At 46.9% G+C, this 23,796-nt stretch overlaps 1 protein-coding gene across 1 annotated transcript in view; it reads left to right on the forward strand.

The window, feature by feature from the left end:
- The window catches only part of necab2 (N-terminal EF-hand calcium binding protein 2), a 75,809-nt gene that overhangs the window by 28,990 nt on the left and 23,023 nt on the right, over positions 1–23,796 (forward strand). The window contains exons 4-7 of the mRNA XM_084016763.1: positions 174–199; positions 487–584; positions 18,313–18,452; positions 19,359–19,483. Of these exons, the coding sequence (XP_083872889.1) occupies positions 174–199; positions 487–584; positions 18,313–18,452; positions 19,359–19,483 (389 nt within the window). The remainder of the gene's footprint in view (positions 1–173; positions 200–486; positions 585–18,312; positions 18,453–19,358; positions 19,484–23,796) is intronic.

Consider the following 23,796-nt stretch of genomic DNA (forward strand, 5'->3'; position numbering starts at 1 on the left):
TGTGTGTGTGTGTGTGTGTGTGTGTGTGTGTGTGTGTGTGTGTGTGTGTGTGTGTGTGTGTGTGATTGCATGCAAAAAGCCTTTCCTCTGGTTCTGACCCGGCTCTTCTCCTTCCTTCCTACTTTACTTCCCTCCCTCTCTCCCTCTGCTGCTCCTCCGCTACGCTGTGATAGTAATGTTGACACTAAGGAACTCTGTGGTAAGTGGACCGCCCACACACACACACACACACACACACACACACACACACACACTTCCCTGCCGCTGCCCTCATTTTCTCTCTTATCTATTATTTAAAAGTACTTCTCAGTTGAAATGCAATTATTTTTCTCTGAAATATATGATGTATCAGTTGAGCCACTATCGGCCAAACACTGAAAATAAATTTGTGACTTCAAAAGTTTTTATAAAATCTTGTGTTAATTTGCCTGTATATATGTGTGTGTGTGTGTGTGTGTGTGTGTGTGTGTGTGTGTGTGTATACAGACTACTTTGCCAAGCACATGGGGGACTATGAGGGAGTTCTGGCCTCGTTGGAAACACTCAACCTTTCCATTCTCAAAGCCATGGACTTCACCAAAAAGGTAAGTGGTTCACTTTTCATTCAATAGATTTTCACTCCCACCATCCTCCGATTATGAAAAGTAAAGCCAAACGCTGAAGTGCCTTAAACGTACATCCTCTGCTGGCCGCCAGGGGGCGACTCCTCTCTAGTTGTATAGAAGTCTATGAGAAAATGGTCCTACTTCTCTCTGCTGGCCACCAGGGGGCGACTCCTCTCTGGTTGTATAGAAGTCTATGAGAAAATGGTCCTACTTCTCTCTGCTGGCCACCAGGGGGCGACTCCTCTCTGGTTGTATAGAAGTCTATGAGAAAATGGTCCTACTTCTCTCTGCTGGCCACCAGGGGGCGACTCCTCTCTGGTTGTATAGAAGTCTATGAGAAAATGGTCCTACTTCTCTCTGCTGGCCGCCAGGGGGCGACTCCTCTCTGGTTGTATAGAAGTCTATGAGAAAATGGTCCTACTTCTCTCTGCTGGCCGCCAGGGGGCGACTCCTCTCTGGTTGTATAGAAGTCTATGAGAAAATGGTCCTACTTCTCTCTGCTGGCCGCCAGGGGGCGACTCCTCTCTGGTTGTATAGAAGTCTATGAGAAAATGGTCCTACTTCTCTCTGCTGGCCACCAGGGGGCGACTCCTCTCTGGTTGTATAGAAGTCTATGAGAAAATGGTCCTACTTCTCTCTGCTGGCCACCAGGGGGCGACTCCTCTCTGGTTGTATAGAAGTCTATGAGAAAATGGTCCTACTTCTCTCTTGATGTATTATCTCAGTAAACATTGTAAACATGAGTTTATGGTCTCAATCTCTAGTTTCAAGTCTTCTTCAATCCAGCATGATGTTCATTTAGTACATTATGGTCCATTTAGAGTCCACCAGACCAGAAAGCAGGGGATGCTTTAGGGGGCGGGGCTTACCTGCTGATTGACAGGTCCATTTAGAGTCCAACAGACCAGAAAGCAGGGGATGCTGTAGGGGGCGGGGCTTACCTGCTGATTGACAGGTCGCTACCACGCTACCAATGCTAGTTAGCTACTAAGATGACTTTAACACTTAGCTTTAAAGTTGACCTTGAATTATGAAGCTAACTTTGTTAGCAGCTTCACACCAGAATCCACATGGATCCAGATCCAGTAAGGGTGCTGCCCAGGGTGTCAGATCCACCCGTCGCTCCTCTGCAGACCAAATATGGTCACTTCCTTCACTGGCAAAAAATGCTGATCTTGAGGCTTCAAAACCGTAGTCATGGTGACGACAAAGTGGAGCATTGAGCGGCTACATTTCCCTCGGGGGTTCGGTGAGGACGGAGCTGAGAGCGAGTCGAGGCTCCAGATGAATGATGATGTTTCTCCGTGGCGAAGCGATGTCGGAATAACCAACTTGATGTTTCCCCGATAACAGCCAAACAAAAAACCTCCAGTCACTGCAGGTTTTGGATCCATCAGTGGCTCATTGATCCTTTTTGTTTCTGCTGTGGTTTACATCACGTACGAGGTAACCCGGCTGTTGGGGCGCTCGCCCAGATGCTGAGCTACGTGTTGGTTTTAAAGTGGAAATACTTTAATAGACAACATTTACGTATTTGGATCGTAGCCAAACTTAATGTTCCTTCGGTGGAGAACGGGAACGATCGATGTTCTCAAAGACTGTCAAACCTGAACTCTGCTGAAGCTGCCCCGGTGTGTGTGTGTGTGTGTGTGTGTGTGTGTGTGTGTGTGTGTGTGTGTGTGTGTGTGTGTGTGTGTGTGTGTGTGTGTGTGTGTGTGTGTGTAATGGCAGTTTGCTGGATAACACTAATGTGTTATCCTAGTTTTTCTCCATGTGCTATATATAGCAGCTGGTCCACAGCCACTCTGCCATATCCATGTTCATGTTAGAGTTCAGCTTCTGTGTGTGTGTGTGTGTGTGTGTGTGTGTGTGTGTGTGTGTGTGTGTGTGTGTGTGTGTGTGTGTGTGTGTGTGTGTGCGTGTGTGTGTGTGTGTGTGTCCTTATATCTCCATCCAGCAGCTCTGTCTTTATCTTTCTTTCAGCTGCAGGCCGTTCGGTGGCACTCAAACACACACACACACACACTCAAACACACACACACACACACACACACACTCAAACACACACACACACACACACACACACACACACACACACACACACACACACACACACACACACACACACCTCCGGCTAGTTCCCCCTCTAATGAGCCACCATTGTTCAATCAATCAGTCTCTTGTTACATTGCTGTATCTCTGGTGCTCTTCCTTCTTCTCACCCTCATTCATATTGTCCTTTTCCCTGTGTGTGACACACACACACACACACACACACACACACACACTCCAGAGCTGTGACATCACTCCAGTGTGGAGGAGCTCCAACAGGGCCGAGCAGCTCTAAGATTCAAAGGGAAGCTGCTGACGAGTCGATGCTGACGGAGATGTTTGTGATTTCACGGCTGTGACAGAGAGAGGTTAGGAATACAGAGGTTAGACTTCCCTCTCCACTCGGCATCGTAGTGTCGCCTGTGTGTCTGCTTTTAACTGATTGTGAGCTCGGCAGCAGGGAGGAGACGTTCCCACTGGTTTCCAAACCCACCAACACTGATTCTTCCTGATTACAGCCGACGTCTCTATCTCGATCTGTAGAGAGCATCGCCCTCTTTCATCCTCAGATGTTAGATCTCTTCTTCCTTCGTTCGCAGTCGAAGGTTCTCCAGTCTCTTTCCATTCTGACCTTTCACAATAAAAGCTGCAGACGTATACACGCTGTTCACCAGAGCTGCAGAGCTTTAATCCACTCTGGAGGCAACTCATCACAATAGCTTACAGTACGGAACAAAAGGAATACTTAGCATTGGGTTTAAATCCCAAATATTGGCAAGTAGGCACTTTCCTGCTTTGACAGCAGATCTGCTATTGTCTTGTCAGTGAGCTCCCTTTTACTCTCATCGGTGAAATCTGACTCCTGCTTTTCTGCTGCTGCTTTAAAGGAGCAGACATTTTCACTTTATAGCTGCAGTGGCCGTCTTCCAACTAGGTATCGACAACACGTTTAGTATTTTAAAGGGTTTTTTTATTTGATAAACGTGCTCATGGTACGGGGAAAATAACCAAAATGGGTCAATCTCTAGTTTCAAGTCTTCTTCAATCCAGCATGATGTTCATTTAGTACATTATGGTCCATTTAGAGTTCACCAGACCAGAAAGCAGGGGATGCTTTAGGGGGCGGGGCTTGATTGACAGGTCCATTTAGAGTCCACCAGACCAGAAAGCAGGGGATGCTTTAGGGGCGGGGCTTACCTGCTGATTGACAGGTCCATTTAGAGTCCACCAGACCAGAAAGCAAAAAAAAACAAAACATTTAAAATGCGGAACTCGAGGCTGTATACGTTCTGTGGGAGGAGGCTTAGGGCCCTCGTTTCATGGGGCAGCGCAGGGCGGCGGAGCCGGCGTAATGCAAGCCCTTAGTGTGTATTTTAGCCTCTAGCATCCATATATTTGTTATTAGGCCTCTGCGAAACACAACCTGATGATTCAAACGGCGGTGATGATCACCTCCTGCTCCTGAATCCACTCCTCGTGTCCTTTAGAGCAACACTATTAGTATTTCACGGTTAGACAGTTCTTGTTTCAAAGCGAGCCTCTTCAGAGACCTGAGCTTATCTTGCTCCTCAGCAAAACGTCTAAGTGGACGGTCTGAGTGCTAATCCACATAGCAGAGATAAGAGCCACCGGCCGGCAGTAAAAAAAACGCTGCTGCACGTTTTAATTTAATGTTACTTTTAAAACGGGATTCTTAATCTGACCCTCGCCTTCCTCTCCGTCCGTCTGTTTATTCAAACAAAGCCAAGACAAGAACATATCAGGGGGTTAGGAAGCCGTCGGAAGCAGGGCATCACATTAAAAATTGATGCAGATGTGAGTTGGCGGAGTGGGCGGAGCTTAAAGAGGTTGATATTAGCCGGAGCAGAGGGCTGCCGCCTTTCAGAGCCCGGTGAGGATTGATTAGCTCCCGTTCACCTCGGTGCATCAGCACACAAAGAAGGAGGCAGACTGTGTACTACTTCCTACTGTACAGCAGTGTGTGTGTGTGTGTGTGTGTGTGTGTGTGTGTGTGTGTGTGTGTGTGTGTGTGTGTGTGTGTGTGTGTGTGTGTGTGTGTGTGTGTGTGTGTGTGTGTGTGTGAAGTGCTTGCTTGGCTGTAACCCAAGTGCAAGCATAAAACATCTCAAACAAATCCTTCGATTCTTCAGCTGAAATTTACTCCTCGGCAGTAAAAAAACTCAAGATAATTCCTTGGACAGTCAGACAGGATGTGTACAATTACATAATAATATGCCACATCAGCACATTTTGATATAACTCAAGCATGTGCATCGTCTGAATGTCTCACCTTTTCCTCCCACAGCTGTAATAAAGCCGAAGCTCTCCGTCCCGTGGCTCCCACAGGGACGGCCGACACTAATAATGCATGTTAAATGGGATATTTCCATTCACTTCATACACTATTCATTATGTTTTGACTGTCGAGGTATCAATTAGTGGAGAGCAGGCGTCGCCGCCCGCCTATTTGAGGCTCATGAGATTCAGCAAACGAGCTGTTTATAAAGTAATTAGCGATGATTAATCAGCTGGGATCACCTCTGACCTCTCATCGGTCCGTCCAGACTTTAATTACAACGCTGCCGCGGATAAACAAAGTGATCATAAAGACATGCTTATATTCAGATGCTGAGTTTACTGTAGCAGATTAAGAGATGGTTTTTATTAAATACTTTTGAAGCTGATTCAATACGTAAAGTTTGTTTAAAGTTTAGTCTAAACTAAGGGAACACTTTTATTATTTACTGTCAATAAGGATTACGATTTGAAAATAACATGAAACAAATAAAAAATAAAAAAAACAATAGGTCTTGTTTATACAGCAGGAAAAGCACAGGTGTGATCAATAACATGAACTAAGGATTGATTCCATTTATGTGAGCCGTCTCCGCGGTCCTGAGATGTTAATAAGGTTAAAAAGGTCACTTCTTTCACTTCAACCCAAGAGAGAGAAAAACACGGGAAATCTTTAGTTTCGATTTATTGTTCATATCTGTTCATTTGTGTTTTGGAGTCTTCTGCACGGTCAAAAACAAACCTCAATCAACAGTTCTCTTATTTCAACTCATTGTAGTTAAATAGGTTTTATTCTTGCATTTTCAATAACTTCCAAAATTCACAGCATGTTTTTATCCAAAGAAACATTCCGTTTTTTCCCGTAGATATGTTAGCATTTAGCCTTTAAAAAACACTTTGCTTCTCCACTTTGCAAAACCTCCATTTAATTAGCAAATAGGGCCAAAGAGCGAATGTATCATCATCATCATCATCATCATCATCATCATCATCATCATCATCATCATCATCATCATCATCATCCAAAGGTCAACAAAGTCAGCGATGCAAAAATCAGCTGGTGTGAACCTCCAGTCATAGCAGCCTCCAACTCTCTCTTCTTCTTTTATTGAATTTCGGGGATAAAAGCTGCATAATGGAGGCGTGTCATCTTTAGTTGGTCAAAAAAGAGAAAACTGTTAACTTTGTCCTAACTTCAGCTGGCGTCCGCCATCGCCACCACCTCACGAGTTGCTGCAGGTCGCCATGACGACAGGGGATGGTTGGCTTGGAGAGCGGTCGAGGTGATGTCATCGAGCCAGCTCGTTATGCGATCGCTTTGGCTGTCCATCACCTACGTACAATGTCCAACATCTTCCGTACAGTTTCCTCACTTTACTGCCGGTTACCCTGGCAACCATATTATGTGCTGCAAAGGAACGTTTTTAATGGCGAAAACTTCAGGAAAGCGACAAGCTGACAGTTTGTTTGGCCGAGAGGGATCCTGAGATCTGCTCAGCAGCTTCTTCCTCACATCCCCAGACCATGATGCCTCACAATGACACGGCGTTAGAGAACGAATACGTAACCCACCGGGACGGAGCGAGCATGTTGTTTCAACTAACGCTTACTTTTTTAGGTTTGTGTGTGTGTGTGTGTGTGTGTGTGTGTGTGTGTGTGTGTGTGTGTGTGTGTGTGTGTGTGTGTGTGTGTGTGTGTGTGTGTGTGTGTGTGAGAAAGCTTTTAGTCGCGATCACAATCAGAAGTGGTTCCAGAAAACATTTTTAATTGGCTCTCCGGCAGGTGGACATAAATAACGGCGTCTCCGGCGAGCCGTCGCTGTGTAAATGCTGTGTTTAATGAGACGCTCTCATTAGCACTTTATTTATTCATTTTTTTCAAGCTTTCATCGAGCGAGCCGCCACAATCATTGACAATTCTTCTCTCGCACACACACACACACACACACACACACACACACACACACACACACATTGTCTCAGGTAGAGGGGATGTGGGTGAGGTAAAGGGGAGTGACGGTAAGGTAGAGGGGATGTGGGTGAGGTAAAGGGGAGTGATGGTAAGGTAGAGGGGATGTGGGTGAGGTAAAGGGGAGTGGCGGTAAGGTAGAGGGGATGTGGGTGAGGTAGAGGGGATGTGGGTGAGGTAGAGGGAATGTGGGTGAGGTAGAGGGGGGGGTGTGGGTGAGGTAAAGGGGAGTGATGGTAAGGTAGAGGGGCTGTGGGTGAGGTAGAGGGGATGTGGTTGAGGTAGAGGGGAGTGACGGTGAGGTAGAGGGGAGTGACGGTAAGGTAGAGGGGATGTGGGTGAGGTAGAGGGGATGTGGGTGAGGTAAAGGGGAGTGACGGTAAGGTAGAGGGGATGTGGGTGAGGTAGAGGGGGTGACTGTGAGGTAGAGGGGATGTGGGTGAGGTAGAGGGGAGTGACGGTAAGGTAGAGGTGATGTGGGTGAGGTAGAGGGGATTGAGGGTGAGGTAGAGGGGAGTGACTGTGAGGTAGAGGGGATGTGGGTGAGGTAGAGGGGAGTGACAGTGAGGTAGAGGGGATTGACGGTGTGGTAGAGGGGAGTGAAGGTGAGGTAGAGGGGATGTGGGTGAGGTAGAGGGGATTGATGGTGTGGTAGAGGGGAGTGAAGGTGAGGTAGAGGGGATGTGGGTGAGGTAGAGGGGGATTGATGGTGAGGTAGAGGGGATGTGGGTGAGGTAGAGGGGAGTGAAGGTGAGGTAGAGGGGATGTGAAGGTGAGGTAGAGGGGATGTGGGTGAGGTAGAGGGGAGTGAAGGTGAGGTAGAGGGGATGTCGGTGAGGTAGAGGGGATTGATGGTGAGGTAGAGGGGATGTGGGTGAGGTAGAGGGGAGTGAAGGTGAGGTAGAGGGGATGTGGGTGAGGTAGAGGGGATTGATGGTGAGGTAGAGGTGATGTGGGTGAGGTAGAGGGGATTGAGGGTGAGGTAGAGGGGAGTGACTGTGAGGTAGAGGGGATGTGGGTGAGGTAGAGGGGAGTGACAGTGAGGTAGAGGGGATTGACGGTGTGGTAGAGGGGAGTGAAGGTGAGGTAGAGGGGATGTGGGTGAGGTAGAGGGGATTGATGGTGTGGTAGAGGGGAGTGAAGGTGAGGTAGAGTGGATGTGGGTGAGGTAGAGGGGGATTGATGGTGAGGTAGAGGGGATGTGGGTGAGGTAGAGGGGAGTGAAGGTGAGGTAGAGGGGATGTGAAGGTGAGGTAGAGGGGATGTGAAGGTGAGGTAGAGGGGATGTGGGTGAGGTAGAGGGGAGTGAAGGTGAGGTAGAGGGGATGTGGGTGAGGTAGAGGGGAGTGAAGGTGAGGTAGAGGGGATGTGGGTGAGGTAGAGGGGAGTGAAGGTGAGGTAGAGGGGATGTGGGTGAGGTAGAGGGGAGTGAAGGTGAGGTAGAGGGGATGTGGGTGAGGTAGAGGGGATTGATGGTGAGGTAGAGGGGATGTGGGTGAGGTAGAGGGGATTGATGGTGAGGTACAGGGGATGTGGGTGAGGTAGAGGGGAGTGAAGGTGAGGTAGAGGGGATGTGGGTGAGGTAGAGGGGATGTGGGTGAGGTAGAGGGGATGTGAGTGAGGTAGAGGGGATTGAGGGTGAGGTAGAGGGGATGTGGGTGAGGTAGAGGGGATGTGGGTGAGGTAGAGGGGATGTGGGTGAGGTAGAGGGGATTGATGGTGAGGTAGAGGGGATGTGAGTGAGGTAGAGGGGATTGAGGGTGAGGTAGAGGGGATGTGGGTGAGGTAGAGGGGATGTGAGTGAGGTAGAGGGGATTGAGGGTGAGGTAGAGGGGATTGATGGTGAGGTAGAGGGGATGTGGGTGAGGTAGAGGGGATGTGGGTGAGGTAGAGGGGAGTGAGGATCTAATGGTCGACGATGTATGTTGGAGACGTGTTTGTGAACTTTCATCCTTGTGAGAGGGAGATTGATTTTCACTTTAATGCCGAGGCAGGAAAAGGTTAGCCTCTCTCTCCCTCTCTCGACCACACACACAGCGGGTACAGATCATGTGACTACAAACTCAGTTAACAAGGACATTTTTGACTGATTCTGTTTATCCAATAATCTTTAGCAAAAACAGATTAATGAAATAAGACATTAAAACTAAATGCAACGATTCAAAATGCGACGGCAGCGCTCGTTAAGTCAACGCCCACATCCCGACTTCTAGTGATACGAGGAAATCTGGAAACCGTGGTAATTAAAATAGTGCAAAGGATAATTGGGGGATAAAAACATTATTAATTGATATTCTTCATGTTCAATTAGCTGAAGTGAAATATTATTATCAGACTTGTTTCACACTTTCACTGTAAAAGTGATCATTTCCTCCAGAATGTGAGGGAACGTCGTCGATTAGAGCCACATGGCAGCGTTAATGATTCCAGATTAAAACATGTCCCGGGGTGTGTGTGTGTGTGTGTGTGTGTGTGTGTGTGTGTGTGTGTGTGTGTGTGTGTGTGTGTGTGTGTGTGTGTGTGTGTGTGTGTGTGTGTGTGATGTCTGGGGTTCACACCAGGACACGTATATAATATATATTTCTATATACTTTTTGATGAGGCAGCGTCTTTTAACCTTTTCCAGATGTGACATTAGTACCTTCCATGTGAGCCGTCCTGCAGCAGCGTTTCCTGTCTGTCTGCTAGAACAAGAGGGGAGCAGTCTACCTGTCTGTCTGCTAGAACAAGAGGGGAGCACGTCTACCTGTCTGTCTGCTAGAACAAGAGGGGAGCAGTCTACCTGTCTGTCTGCTAGAACACGGCAGGCAGACAGTGAGTGTTAGAATCCAGAGTCTCCCACAACTGTTAAGGTGTTGGACATGAATAAGTACATGACAGAGGGAGGGAGGGAGGGAGGGAGAGTGTGTGTTGTTATCAGCCGGCTGTGTGTTGACTGATGAGGTTACACCCAAAGCATGAATAATGGAGAGGGCTGTGGGGGGGAGGAGGGGGGAGGAGGGGGGAGACTCCACTCAGGGTTTCAGTATAAAGTTGAGGTAAAGTAAAACACAAAGAAACAGAAAGTCTCCCTCATTAGTTCCCTCTCTCAACTTCCTCCTTTTCCTCCATCACCTCCTCTCCCCTCTCTCCTCCTTTTCCTCCATCACCTCCTCTCCCCTCTCTCCTCCTTTTCCTCCATCACCTCCTCTCCCCTCTCTCCTCCTTTTCCTCCATCACCTCCTCTCCCCTCTCTCCTCCTTTTCCTCCATCACCTCCTCTCCCCTCTCTCCTCCTTTTCCTCCATCATCTCCTCTCCCCTCTCTCCTCCTTTTCCTCCATCACCTCCTCTCCCCTCTCTCCTCCTTTTCCTCCATCACCTCCTCTCCCCTCCTGTTCTGTCTCCTCGTCGCCTCCCTCCGCTCTCCTCTCTCTCCCCCTCTATCTCTCTTCCTCCCCCTCTCCCCCCCCTCTCTCTCTCTCTCTCTCTCTCTCTCTCTCCTCTCTCTCCTCCCTCCCCCCCTCCCTCTCTCCAGGCCGATGATGCTGGCGTGATATCTGACGAGTGTACATGTTTCTGATGCCTGTTAGTGGCGTCGCCTTCTGTTTAGAAACAAACTCGGGCGCTCCGCCTGCTGTTCGCCGCGTCCAACGCTTCCAGCTGTCACTTCCACCGCCCGAATCTCGCCCACTCACAGCGGCGTCCGGTGAATCCCTCCGTATCTTCTCGTCCTCTCGGTGTAGATTTCTCGTGACATCATCTTTCTCCACGGGAACTCTCGCTCTTTTCATCGGAAGAACAGAGGAACGTCGAGCACCTCGTCTATGAAGCCAGATTATGACAGTGTCGGAGGCAGATTCCCTGATTGGTTCCTCGATTCCTGCTGTGACAGAAACAGACTCCTCTGGCAGATTTCACGTCTGTCCAGTAAACTTGGGGAGCTGATGGTTGCTGGAGCGTAAACGTCCTCCATCCTCCAGATCAGGAAGGAGTTAGCCTGCACTCCTGATAGCATCCAGGACCGGCTCCCGAGCTTAAATATGAATCCCGATGCATCTCATGGCAAGACCTGCTGGACCTGAACCGACATGGGAGGAAGAGTTCATGCTGAGATCATTCTGACCAAAATAATATGAGATTCTCAGTAGAATCATCATTAAAACATGGTTAAAATGGCGTTAAAACACACTGGATCACTTAATTATTGTTTTGTTTGGAATCAAATGTTTGATAAAACATCTTTTTTCTCTGTAGAACATCCTTTTAAGTGGAACAATCATATTATCTTAAATAAGATCATAAAACAGCAAGAATCCTTAACAGGATCAGCGGTCACAGATAATAGATGGATGGATAAATCATAAGATCTGCGTAAAGAAAGGAAAATAAATACAAAATATAATTTATTTAAATGTGTAGCTTGTCTACCATGATAGTGATGATATTAACAGTTATTTGTTTGTTTATTGCGATACGTTCCATATCTCTTCCCTCATCTGGATCCAAACTTACACCTCTCATTACATCTCTTCACAACCAGCGACCGACACATTATTTTCTCGTCGTGATCAATCAATAGTTATTTCTGCACTTGTTTGCACTTAAAGCACGGAGCTGTATTTATTCCTCATCCTAAGAAGCTGCAAACATCGGACCGTGAAACCCAGGCGGAGATGCTGATAGTGCCTCTCAGAGTGTGTGTCCACGTTGGCTAGTGTCCTGCTAATGGACTGGTAGATGTCTCCAGAGGATGCACACACACACACATGGCTGAACTCTCTATGGCCAGACAGTGTTGCAGCTGGGATGTCTTTAAATCACGAGGAAGCTAAGATGTTTCAGTGAAAAAGGTTCAGGGTTCTGAGGAGAATAGAAACCAAGAGAAAACAGCGAAGTGTGTAAGTGTGTGTGTGTGTGTGTGTGTGTGTGTGTGTGTGTGTGTGTGTGTGTGTGTGCGTGTGCGTGTGCGTGTGTGTTGTACACACTGATGCAACAAAGCCGTGAGACTGTGTGAGAGAGTTCGTGGTTTCTGTTGGATTCCAGCAGGAGGAGAGAGAGTAGAGACATTTAAAAGCCATATCTCTCCCAGTGTGAGAGGTCTGCTGCTCACATATCATTTCCTGCATACTGCTAAAATGGTGTTGCTTAGAGACATATTGACTGGCGTTGCTAGGATACCATTTTAATTGGCCGATGTGTGAAGCTGAGGCAGGGGGGGTTTCAGAGGTAGTGGGGCCAGCCGCGGGGGGGGAGCAGCACTTGTGTTTCCCCGACACATCAAACCTCCGTTCTCCTCGAGACCTGAAGCCGAGAGGCGACGCCGGCTTTCGCAGAGACGATGTGAAGCTGATTCCTCTTTGAGCAGCGAAATGAAAGAAAACAAACAAAACTCATTACAGCAGACGGTCGCTGCAAGAACTTTTTTATTGGTTGCCATGGCAAATAAAAGATAAAGCCAATGGAAAGTAATAAGAATTCAAAAATGAATTCACAGGTCAAGGAACACCTTACCAGGCTGGAATGTGGGCCTTGTTGTGCCGCAACAAGCTGATTGGAGATCAGTTGAAAGGACGGTGCACGAGCAGAGAACTGATCCAAGATCAGGTCAGGCTGGGGATGGACTCATCAATGGAGTCGTTTAGTTTCCTCTCCGCTCCTCTGAGAGCTTATCCAGGTGACTCGATTTCCCTCCGGCAAGTCTGATCAAGCTCTTTGAGGCTAAGCTCGAGGATGAAGGGAATTATCGGCGGATCAATACAAACCCTTCCACTCGTCAGCAATGGTCCATTTACAACGCCTTCAGAAGGCATCACGCTTTGGCACTCCAGGCCACTCCAGTCCCGGCACGCCGGGAAGGCTATTGTGACGTTGTTTAGACTAAAACAACCAGAGTCACATGATCCCATCGTGACAGATTGCTGGTTGCTGTTGTGGGCAGATGGGCTTATGCTGCTCTCTGTTGTCCCACTCCGTCAGGGTGAGTCGGTGGACTTCCCTGCAGCAGCCTCACACGGGGTACCACGACGATCCTTCGTGTAGGCATAGTGTTTTTGCCAAATACAAACCTGGATTCTGTCATTACGTCTCTAATGCAACTGTTAGACTGGCGAGAAATAGGCGATGCAGACAGAATCTTGATTGATATTTGATCAGCACTACCTGGTTTGACAGTTCGATCGGAGTGTACCGGCTTCACAAGCGGGGATCGGCAGATCCGTTAGAGGCTCCTCGGCTCTGATTGGTCGTTTGTTTTTCTTTGGGGGCGCGCTGGAATCTTGTAAATGTCACTGGGTTTAAACTAAACCACCCAGATGTGAGCTGTGTCCCAGTTCAGCATCCTTGGGAGGATACGGAGAACGCAAATGCCAAACCAAGTGTCCTCCGAAATGAGACTACAGAGGATTTCTTGTTTGCGTCACAGTTGCCGTTGCCTAGCAACCAGCTGCGGTTGACAAGAAAGAGCCTAGATTATGTAACTGTTTTATGATTAAAAAATTGAGCCAGAAATCATATTCTATTCTTTTTATTTGATATCCAATTATCACCAGCTTGCATTGAATCTTAGTTTGGACTGTGAAGGATCCATCCGGTGGAAACCTCAGAATCCGGGGAATGTGAGGCGTGCAGACTTCAAACGCAGGACAAAAAACAAACAGAAATTTCGATCATAACCTTAACCGATGCTAAAAGGCTGGTGTATAACTCTGTTAAAGCACAGACATGAGGGTGGTGTCGGCCTGCTCGTTCATTTCTTTCGCTGAATCTGTACTACATGGTATTTTGCTGATAAGATGCCAGTTCAAATTTATATTATGTGGCCGGTTTGCAATTAAATATAGTCTTTTATATTGTCTTCAGCCCACATCCTCCAACCACCTCCACCTCTCTCCTCTCCACACTTCCTTATCTCCATCGGAGACGCTCGAGATGGAATAATTCCCCCTAACTAGACCAACCTCTGTAATCACTGATTACCACCTACAACTCCCTGAAATCAGCCACCGCCAACATATGACAAAAGACTTAGTGTGTGTGTGTGTGTGTGCGCTCCAGGGGAATGTTGTGCTAATACATGTGTGCAGATATGTGGGCGGATGATAATGACATTTCTTGTTCACCTTAAGAAGATGAGAAGAAAATAGACGAGATCTGAAACACACGCACACACACACACACACACACACACACACACTGCCCGGCTTGGTGACCGCGCCGGCTCGGGTCAATTACTCTACCAGATAGAATCTCTCGGATCTCGTTAACAGAAAATCCGGGCTACTTACCTCAGGGGCGTGTGGCAGCCCTCTGTGTGTGTTGTTGCTGTGTGTGCTGTTTACAATGAAGCCTTTGGTGATAAATAAGTATATATACAATGACAATATTGAACCTCGTCCCGTGGGCGTTATAACACAAAAGCAGCCACATCGACACAAGCACACGCACAAACTTGTAAATGCCGACAGTAATACACACTGCGGCTAATCACCGCGGTGTGTTCGAGGGGCGCCAGCGGAGAGACGGCGGATCTCCTCCCAGGTCAGTGATCCCTGTGAATTATAGATCACAGCTTTTCTATCGCAGGTTATAGTCGCGCCCTCGGGGCCGAGCTTGGCAGAAGGAGAGAGAAGAGAGGAAAACAGGGTGAACCCAACGACACACTGACTTTTATTTGCACAAAAGAAACTCGCTGCACTTTGAATCAGTCAAGGTTTCCTCTATGAGTCTCAGAAAGAAACACAGACTGTGTGTAAGAAATAGTCGTAGTCACGGTGATGCCACCCATTGGTTTGTGGACTCAGGTTTTCAGGCATCGATTTCAGCCTTTTGGCAGTTCGATTTTTTGCAACCAGTGAAGGAAGTGACCATATTTGGACTGTGGAGTAGCGACAGGTGAACCTGACAGGTGGGTCTGACGAACCTTACTGGATCCATCTGGATTCTGCTAACTAGCATTGGTAGCGTGATAGAGACCCCTAAGAAGTAGGACCATTTTCTCATAGGCTTCTATACAACCAGAGAGGAGTCGCCCCCTGGTGGCCAGCAGGGAGAAGTAGGACCATTTTCTCATAGACTTCTATACAACCAGAGAGGAGTCGCCCCCTGGTGGCCAGCAGGGAGAAGTAGGACCATTTTCTCATAGGCTTCTATACAACCAGAGAGGAGTCGCCCCCTGGTGGCCAGCAGAGAGAAGTAGGACCATTTTCTCATAGGCTTCTATACAACCAGAGAGGAGTCGCCCCCTGGTGGCCAGCAGAGAGAAGTAGGACCATTTTCTCATAGGCTTCTATACAACCAGAGAGGAGTCGCCCCCTGGTGGCCAGCAGAGAGAAGTAGGACCATTTTCTCATAGGCTTCTATACAACCAGAGAGGAGTCGCCCCCTGGTGGCCAGCAGAGAAAATGACAGTTTAAGGCACATTAGCATTGGCTTCACTTTTCAGAACCGGAGATGCCTGTAAGCGAAGAACGATCATTGGTCCCTGAATAATGAAGTATAATATCGGATTTATCGGGTGCGATTTCATTACCTGATCTTGTGGAGGAACTTTATATAACATTCATTATTTCAAACAGAGAGTGTTGGGAACAGATGGTAAATATGAACCCTGCAGTTTCCCATTGTTATCATCTGACTCCTAATTTCCTGGAAGAGGATTTTATTTGCATTTACGACACAAAATGGTGTGAAACCAGCCAATAAACGTGGAACACCAGTTGTTGGTTTAGGAGCTAAAATTGCCTGAAATCTACAAAGAGCTCGATAACCGCTTCCAGACAGCCCAGCAGCACTCCTTCAGAAGTTTATATTCAGCTTACATATTTCCTCACTTTTATTCATGCATTTAAAGCCAACATGTGTGGAATTCTCATGTGATGACAGCACAGGTTTGGGGGGGAGTCTGCAATAATCTGCTTGTACAGGTTGTGTCTTTAATGTTTCATTCTTAAATTTGGTGGTTGGTGGGTTTTCTTTGATGCTGTGTTATCACTCGTGGCCCCAAACCAGCTGGGGGCCAGTTGAGAGTCGGGGTGAGAAATCGGCAGGGAGGAAATAGCAGCATGAAACAGGCAACATCTTACAACAACATGTCACCCAAAATATAATGCAGTTTGCTGCAGCAGAGTGCAAGATTAACAGTGGACAGACACAGAGATGCACCTTTATTCACTCACTGATGCACGCACACATCCCAGCGGAGATAATAATGTTAATTAGCATCTAAGCAATTAACCTTTTTAGTGGAAAAATAATCAAAAAATGATCATAAATCATAAGATATGCATAAATGAAAATGTCATTCATCCTGTGCAAACCCATAATTTCAATTTCATCCCTTCTCAAAGTGAACACATTACACATACAGCACATTGGGGTGACCACAGGGGTCAATATCCAACGAAGACAGGAATAATATTTTCCAATCCATCAGCATGTTCTTATTTCACGACTAAGTGCCTTTAAAGCACTCAGGATCTCTTGAAGGAAAACTGCTCAAAGTCCTATTCATCATCGCCGTTCATGCAGACGCATCTCCGACCCCGGTAATTGAGTCTCAGCGTGGCGGTCGTTAGGGAGTCATCGGGGTAAACTTCCATTAACAAATGATGGTACCGAGCTTTAAATTCTGTAATCGCAGTGATTTCTGTGTGGATGAAAACCAAAACGAACCGACTGGGCGAGTCCACGCCCGAGGAAGTTTGCATGTTTGAGTGTGTGTGTTTGTGTGTGTGTGCATGTACAAGCCATTTACCGTGATAATGGAAGTCAATACAGCCCGTGTGATTCGGCGTCCCGTGGGAGCGTTTGTCTTTGAACAGAGTGCCGCCCGCGGAGGAACGGCCGAGTGAACAGGAACCTTGATTGTGTCGCTGAATCACTGCACTGTGACTTGTGACAGTAAAGCCGACATGAGCGACTGACTCCGCTCTCCCGGGTGTACCGGAGTCGATCTGTGGCGTTCACGCGTGTCGCTCTTTTTAAACGTGTCTGAGTCGCATGTGCAACTTTTGCTGCTCCTACAAGCTTTACGTTTACAGTTATTACGGTAGCGGCCACTTTAAATATCGTGGAGTGTATCTTCGGTACGGGACGTTTGGTTTGGTATCCTCCAAACAGCTGTTTTTATCTACGGCTCATGCAGAACGGACCATCTGGAGCGAACGTCACAGTATTGGCAGCTGTAACATGCTAGTTGGTTTAGCCCGGTTAGCCTATCATCACCTCTTCCAGATCAGTAGGTTCACAGTCCGTATGCTGATGACAACGTGTTGTTTCAGAGCTAAAATCACCAACATTTCCTTATTTCTGAATCTGACTGCAAAGTATACTTTGGCATCGTAGAATATTCAAGTTTTTTTTCTAGTAAATTTGTGAGGAAATGTGCGACTCTTTAATCTCACATTTCTGAGTTATTTCCCAGAGTCGTGCCCCTCTGTTTTTTTTAAAGCTACAATGGCTCTAATACACCATCGTTCATTACTCAACTGTATATAGATTGAAGTTGTTTGTTGCTATATCAATGCTCTGAATATTATATAGAGATAAATATTGCTTTTTAAAAGCCTGATCTCTTAAATGTAAAGAATCGTGCTTTCTCCAGCCTTGGAAAACTGGCGGAGAAAGCGAAAGTTTGACAGGCCTGTCGTGCCTAGTTACAGTTGCTAAGCTACGATTGGGTAGTCAGTGTGTTTTCAGTGAGCAGTTAAGTCCCTGAATAATTAAAAGGTGGCAGAGATAAGGTCAGGAGCGTTAAAGCAGGAGCTCCAGTCTTATCTGACGGTTTGCCGTGTTCACGCTCTCAGCTCAGGAACTCCTTGACGCTGTCGCCACCATGTCATCTCTCTTTTTTAAATTTCATTCCTGTCTCTCTCTGGAGAAAGTCTCGCTCAGTTTGACAAACTTTGAAAAGATTTCCCCTCAAGGTTTCATTGCAGCAGCAGTGATTGATTGATTAGCCGCTGGATCAATGCACTTGGAGCTGAATGTTGTCGGTGATTGATGCCGACAACTAATTGTTACTAATTGCGTCTGATAAGAGAAGCTAGGGGAGATTTCAGTCGGACCTCGGGTTATTCCTGATTCTCAACCAATATACAGTAAAACCACAAAACAGCACTTTCAATTCCCCGCGGGCTTCAAGCTCAGACTAAAAGCTTTTGGAGGTTTGAAACAAACTTGAAACAGTGAATCGGGGGGAAGAGTGAAAGATGCTCGTCTATTTTTACTTGTTATCTTCGCCTCCCCGCACGTCCACCTTCAGAAGCCCTTCAACCGTCAAATGAATGCAGGGAAGAAAACCTTAGTTCTGGAAACAAATCTTCTCAGAGGAGAGAAGGGGAGCAAAGGGGGAACAAAGACTTTTTATAGACATGCACGATCTTACCGTCTGTTTTCTCTCTTTTGTTTCCCCAGGTTTATGAGAGAGGAACCAACGTGGAGCAGTTTGTCACCCGTTTCCTCCTGAAGGAATCGGCCAATCAGATCCAGTCTCTTCTGAGCTCGGTGGAGAGTGCTGTGGACGCCATCGACGAGCAGCACAGCAGCCAATCAGGGTGAGCCAATCAGGGCGTCGCTGCGTCAGGCTGTCAGTAAAGTGAAGCCAACGCTGAGGTGCCTTCAACTTCCATTCTCTCTATCGGCCATCAGGGGGTAAATTAGGGAAGCTAGCTTTGTTAACAGCTTCACGCCAGAATCCACATGGATCCAGATCCAGTATGGTTGCCGCTCTGTCGCTTGTGTTCATCAGATCCAACCGTCGCTCCTCCACAGTCCAAATATGGTAACATCCTTCAGTGGTTGCAAACATTCCAAGAACTTGAGGCTTCAAAACTGTAGTCCACAAACGGTTACCATGACTACTTCAGTCTTTGTCAGGCCCGTTCAACTGCCTCGCTAATCAGTCCTTTTTTACGACTAAATAACATTTAAAAACCTACAAATAGTCGACATTTGGCAGCAAAAAATCCTTCATTTTCTTGCACAATTAAAAATCGAATGCATAACTGATTTTTTATATCTGTGATCCAGGCATCCGGGGAAAGGAGCTTAGCTCTTTATTATCTTGTGTTTTCAAGAAGTGGTCGTGATTCTAAAGGTCGGCACAGAGAGTCAGCAGCCATAATGGAAACCAGCGTTTCAAGCTCAGATCTTCTCTGGTTATAATGTCTGTCCTTCTCACACACACACACACACACACACACACACACACACACACACACACACACACACACACACACACACACACACACACACACACAGAAAACCCATCTTTCATCCTGTTTATCCCATTTTCATCAGCCTCCATCTCTCCCTTGTTCCTCTTCATCCTTCAACCAACCTAATTCTGTTATTCTCCCCCTGCTCTCTCTCTCCATTACCTCTCCACAAGCCCACACTATTTTCTCATCACAATCTCTCCCCCCTCTCCCCCCTCTCCCCCCTCCCTCTCCGTGTTGCAGTCATCTACCTGCCAAGGTGAGCCCGCGGATGTCAGAGAGGCGCAACGAAAACGCCGTCCCCGACTATCCCCCGAACAACAGAGTCACTGCCAGGGAGGCTGTCAGGACCATCAACACTGCTTCAGGTGACACACACACACACACACACACACACACACACACACACACACACACACACACACACTCATCCCCAGGTGATTAACTTTTTAACGCTGCTCAATCAGCCACCTGCACAGGTTTGATGCATCTTCCCTACCGGCGCCGACACGGCAGCACGGATGGACCTGGAGGAGGAGGAGTGGAGGAGGAGGGGGGGAGGGGGGAGAAAGAGGGGGAGGGGGGGAGAAAGAGGGGGAGAGGGGGAAGATAGAGGGGGAGGGGGAAGAAAGAGGGGGAGGGGGGAGAAAGAGGGGAGAGGAAGACGTTGAAGGTGAGCGGACACGAGGAATTAAAAGAAGTTCAAGTCAAAGCTTTAACGGTGTATAACTATGGAGAGGAGTCCAGTCAGCACTTACACTTGAAATCTGCCACATAGTGTAGTTTTTTATGGTGTGTGTGTGTGTGTGTGTGTGTGTGTGTGTGTGTGTGTGTGTGTGTGTGTGTGTGTGTGTGTGTGTGTGTGTGTGTGTGTGTGTGTGTGTGTGTGTGTGTTAAATGTTAAAGAAGCTAAAACAGACACAAATTGATTGAGGCTGGTGACTCTTTGAGGATGTGGAGGACTCATTATTCTTTCTCTCTGACTCTTTACTCTCTCCCTCCCTCTCTCTCCCCCCTTCTCTCTCCCTCGCTCTCTCTTTCTCTCTCCCCCCTCTGTCTCCCTGCCTGTCTCTCTCCCCCCTTCTCTCTCCCTGCCTTTCTTTCTCCCTCCCTCTCTCTCTCTCCCCCTCTGTCTCCCTGCCTCTCTTTCTCCCTCTGTCTCTCCCCCCTCTGTCTCTCTGCCTCTCTCTCCCCCCTTCTCTCTCCCTCGCTCTCTCCCTCTCTCTCCCCCCTTCTCTCTCCCTCTCTTTCTCCCTCTCTCCTTCTCTCTCCCTACCTCCCTCCCTCTCTCTCCCTCCCCCCCTCTCCGTCTCTCTCCCTCGCTCTCTCCCTCGCTCTCCCCCTTCTCTCTCCCTCTCTCTCCCCCTTCTCTCTCCCTCCCTCTCTCTCTCTCTCCCTCCCCCCCTCTCCCTCTCTCTCCCTCCCCCCCCTCTCCCTCTCTCTCCCTCGCTCTCCCCCTTCTCTCTCCCTCTCTCCCCCCTTCTCTCTCCCTCTCTCTCTCTCCCCCCTTCTCTCTCCCTACCTCCCTCTCTCTCCCTCTCTCTCTCCCTCCCTCCCCCCCCTCTCTCTCTCTTCTCCTCCACCATCTGCTCGTTAACACTGCAGCGTTGCTCGCCTCAACACTTTGCACCCACTCCAACAAATTGCTCAGAAAGACACTTCAGAAGTTGTTGGTTTGTGTCATCGCTCAGAGAGCAACTCAACAAACACCCTGAAGAAACAAATTAAAGGGAGGGCAGACCCGATCGATCACTCGGCGTTCAAGGTCGAAACAGTGGAACCGCTTTATCAATAACAAAAGTAATTGATGAAGTATCTGATGAGATCAAACGGCCTGCAGTTCGGTTCATGAGGTCCGGACTGAAGGGAATCCTTCCTTCCTGTTCACGGACCTTTTACAAGCCATCCATTCCGTTTCTATCGTTATTCTGCACCGTCTGGTGATTGACGGCAGTTTTGCTGCACTTTAATGCTTCCCATGTGTATATATAGTTCTTTAAATAATAGCTGATTATGAGCATTATAAGTATTAAATCGACGGCATATTTGATGAAAAGTGGAGACGGAGTGTGAATGTCAGGGAACACTTTATTAATGAGCTAACAAATTACACGGCGTGAGATTTAAAGATCGTTTCACCTTCAGCCGATGGATTTATGAGTAAAATGCTGCTGTCGTTTGATTTGCTGTCACACCATGAAAGGAACCGCGACCAGAGTCCGGGGTGGAAACACCTTTAGACACCAGAGTTCCCATGGTGACGCCACTAACGTTACCATATGCCTTATAAAGGCAACATATTACTAAAGCATGATTTATAGTTGATATAAGTAAAAGCGTACGACACCAGAAAAATTATTAACATGTAGAAAACCTCAGGCTGCTGGTGTATGTGCGATTACACCTGACTGAGTGCTTCTGAGCAAACAAAAGCGTCGCTGTCAAAGACGTTTATTGATTTACGTGAGTGAACAGAACAAGAAAGTGTGTGCCGTTGCTATAGCAACCATTCCTTCTATGTAAACGAAACACAACGTGTCAAACCGTAGGAAAAACACGCTGCCACCGTCGGATAATAAGTAACATTCACGTCCAGCTCATTTTCTGTTGGTGGTGTAGCACTAAAGCATGTTAGGATTAGCAGGCTCGCTAGCTAGCTCGCTAATTCCACAATTTAATGCTATAGTTGTTGCATGGCGTGCTAACAGTCTCACTTCCCCATCGCTCTGGAGGAGGAAACGCTACCTAGCTACCATGCTAGCTAGATAGCTGCCACGCTACCTAGCCCCGCCACCCCTCCTTCCTGACGTGTGTCGTTACCATAGCAACTTACAACAAACCCTGTCTTCTTTTGTGCCCGTCTAATAACCGTGGAGAATAATTCAATGTCTCATTCTGTCGCCGTGGACTCGACGTGGTTTCGGCCGTGAACTTGAAGCCTTGAAGGGATTTATGTTTTAAATTACGAGCTCAGTGATGCGGTTCAGCGAGGAGAGCGTTACATTGGTTTCTATTCATCTTTTATTTTCTTTTATTGCCGTGGCGAACACACGCAGAGATTCTGACATCGCTGCCAGTTTGGACGTCGGTGACGGCTCTTTTATTCTCACACGGCTTTGATTCTTTGAACCCTTAATCCCTCATGACGCTGCCTGCTCACCCTGCTGGGAAACTGGAGTATAACCACAGGAATATAAACACAGGAAGCGAGAATATCTGTGCATTTCAGCAGAAAGTCATATTATTGCATTACTGTACTGATGAGCCTGTCCTCCGGGGGAAGAAAGAAATCGAGTGGAGTCGTATCTCCTTTGAAATGAGTCAGTCCAGGATCCGTGGCCCCGTTGACCCCCCTGGATCCAGACCTGCGATATGAGCAGAGATGACCCAGGTCACTGACAGTGACATAGCAGGTCAATAAAACAACAGCAAAGTGGTGCTGGGTGATAAAGTACCCGCCGGTGAAGAGGAGTGTTTATGACACACAAGTGCACCCGATTGGAGAAATGAAAGAATTAGAAACAAAGCAAAGAACTGATTAAAATCCACTCCGTTATTTCTGTGACCTTCAGATCATCTGAGATGAATAACAACGCTTTAAAGTTGTTTTCATTATTCCAGTTTGTTGTCGTGACGCATCTGAATTAATGAATGAAGGTTATGCCTTCTATTCATGTATTTATTCTGTTGCTCATGGAAGTGATTTTTTAAAGTGCATATTATATATTATTCTTTAGAAGGAAAATGAATGGAATTAAACGTCAATCATGACAGAAAAACAATTTCCGCACATATAGGAATTCAGACTTTTCTTCCCATGATGCCTTCTGATTGTAGATGCTGTAAACAGGTAGCGGGACTCAACACACATATTTTATTATTAATGAGGATAGAACTGTTTGTGCTGAGCATTCAAAATAAGTCTCATTATGAAGACTTCTTTGTAGGTTATGCATATTTAATTTCACACACAGACATGGCAGCGCTGCCAGGTTGAACAGACTGTAAGTGACATCCAGGTGTCATTTCTATGCACAGGTCTGATTTATATTGGAAAGCTTCTCTGAAGGAAACGAGGAATATATTCATGTTGGATGTTTAAAGATGACAGACTGACAGGTTCTTCGGTTCTTCCTCTCAGAGTGAAACCCGGGAGTTTACAGCGAGTCAGACAACTACATGCAGACGTGTCTGGACATATTTATACAGCGGATAATCATTGTTTTTAGTTTACAGATGAGAGACGATCCAGCAACAACAGTCGAACACTTTTCTTTAACGTCCCCATTGAGCATTAAAAAGAAGTATATTAACACTTAAATCTGGAGAAGGCCATTTATTTTTGCTATTAGGCAAAACCATTTCAGCTTATTGCAATTCAAGGGCAGCCATCAGCCAGCTAATTACGTTTTCTCAGTTGTTATAAAACAATTTTCACTTTATTAATGAAAACAGTAAACAAATATAATTGATAATAACTTGTGTTACATATTCATGTAAAATATGTAATGTATGTTTCATGTTTGATTAACGCCGTCTTATGTTGTCAATCATTTGTTATCTGTTTATACATCAGTTGAATTAATTAATTTATGAATTATTTAAACTCTACTGCTTATGAACGTGAACAGACGTCAACCTCCGCTTCTGAAAAGTGCCTTAAACTGTCGTTCTCTCTGCT

Source organism: Eutrigla gurnardus (assembly GCF_963514095.1).
Source record: "Eutrigla gurnardus genome assembly, chromosome: 9".
NCBI classification, from domain to species: domain Eukaryota; kingdom Metazoa; phylum Chordata; class Actinopteri; order Perciformes; family Triglidae; genus Eutrigla; species Eutrigla gurnardus.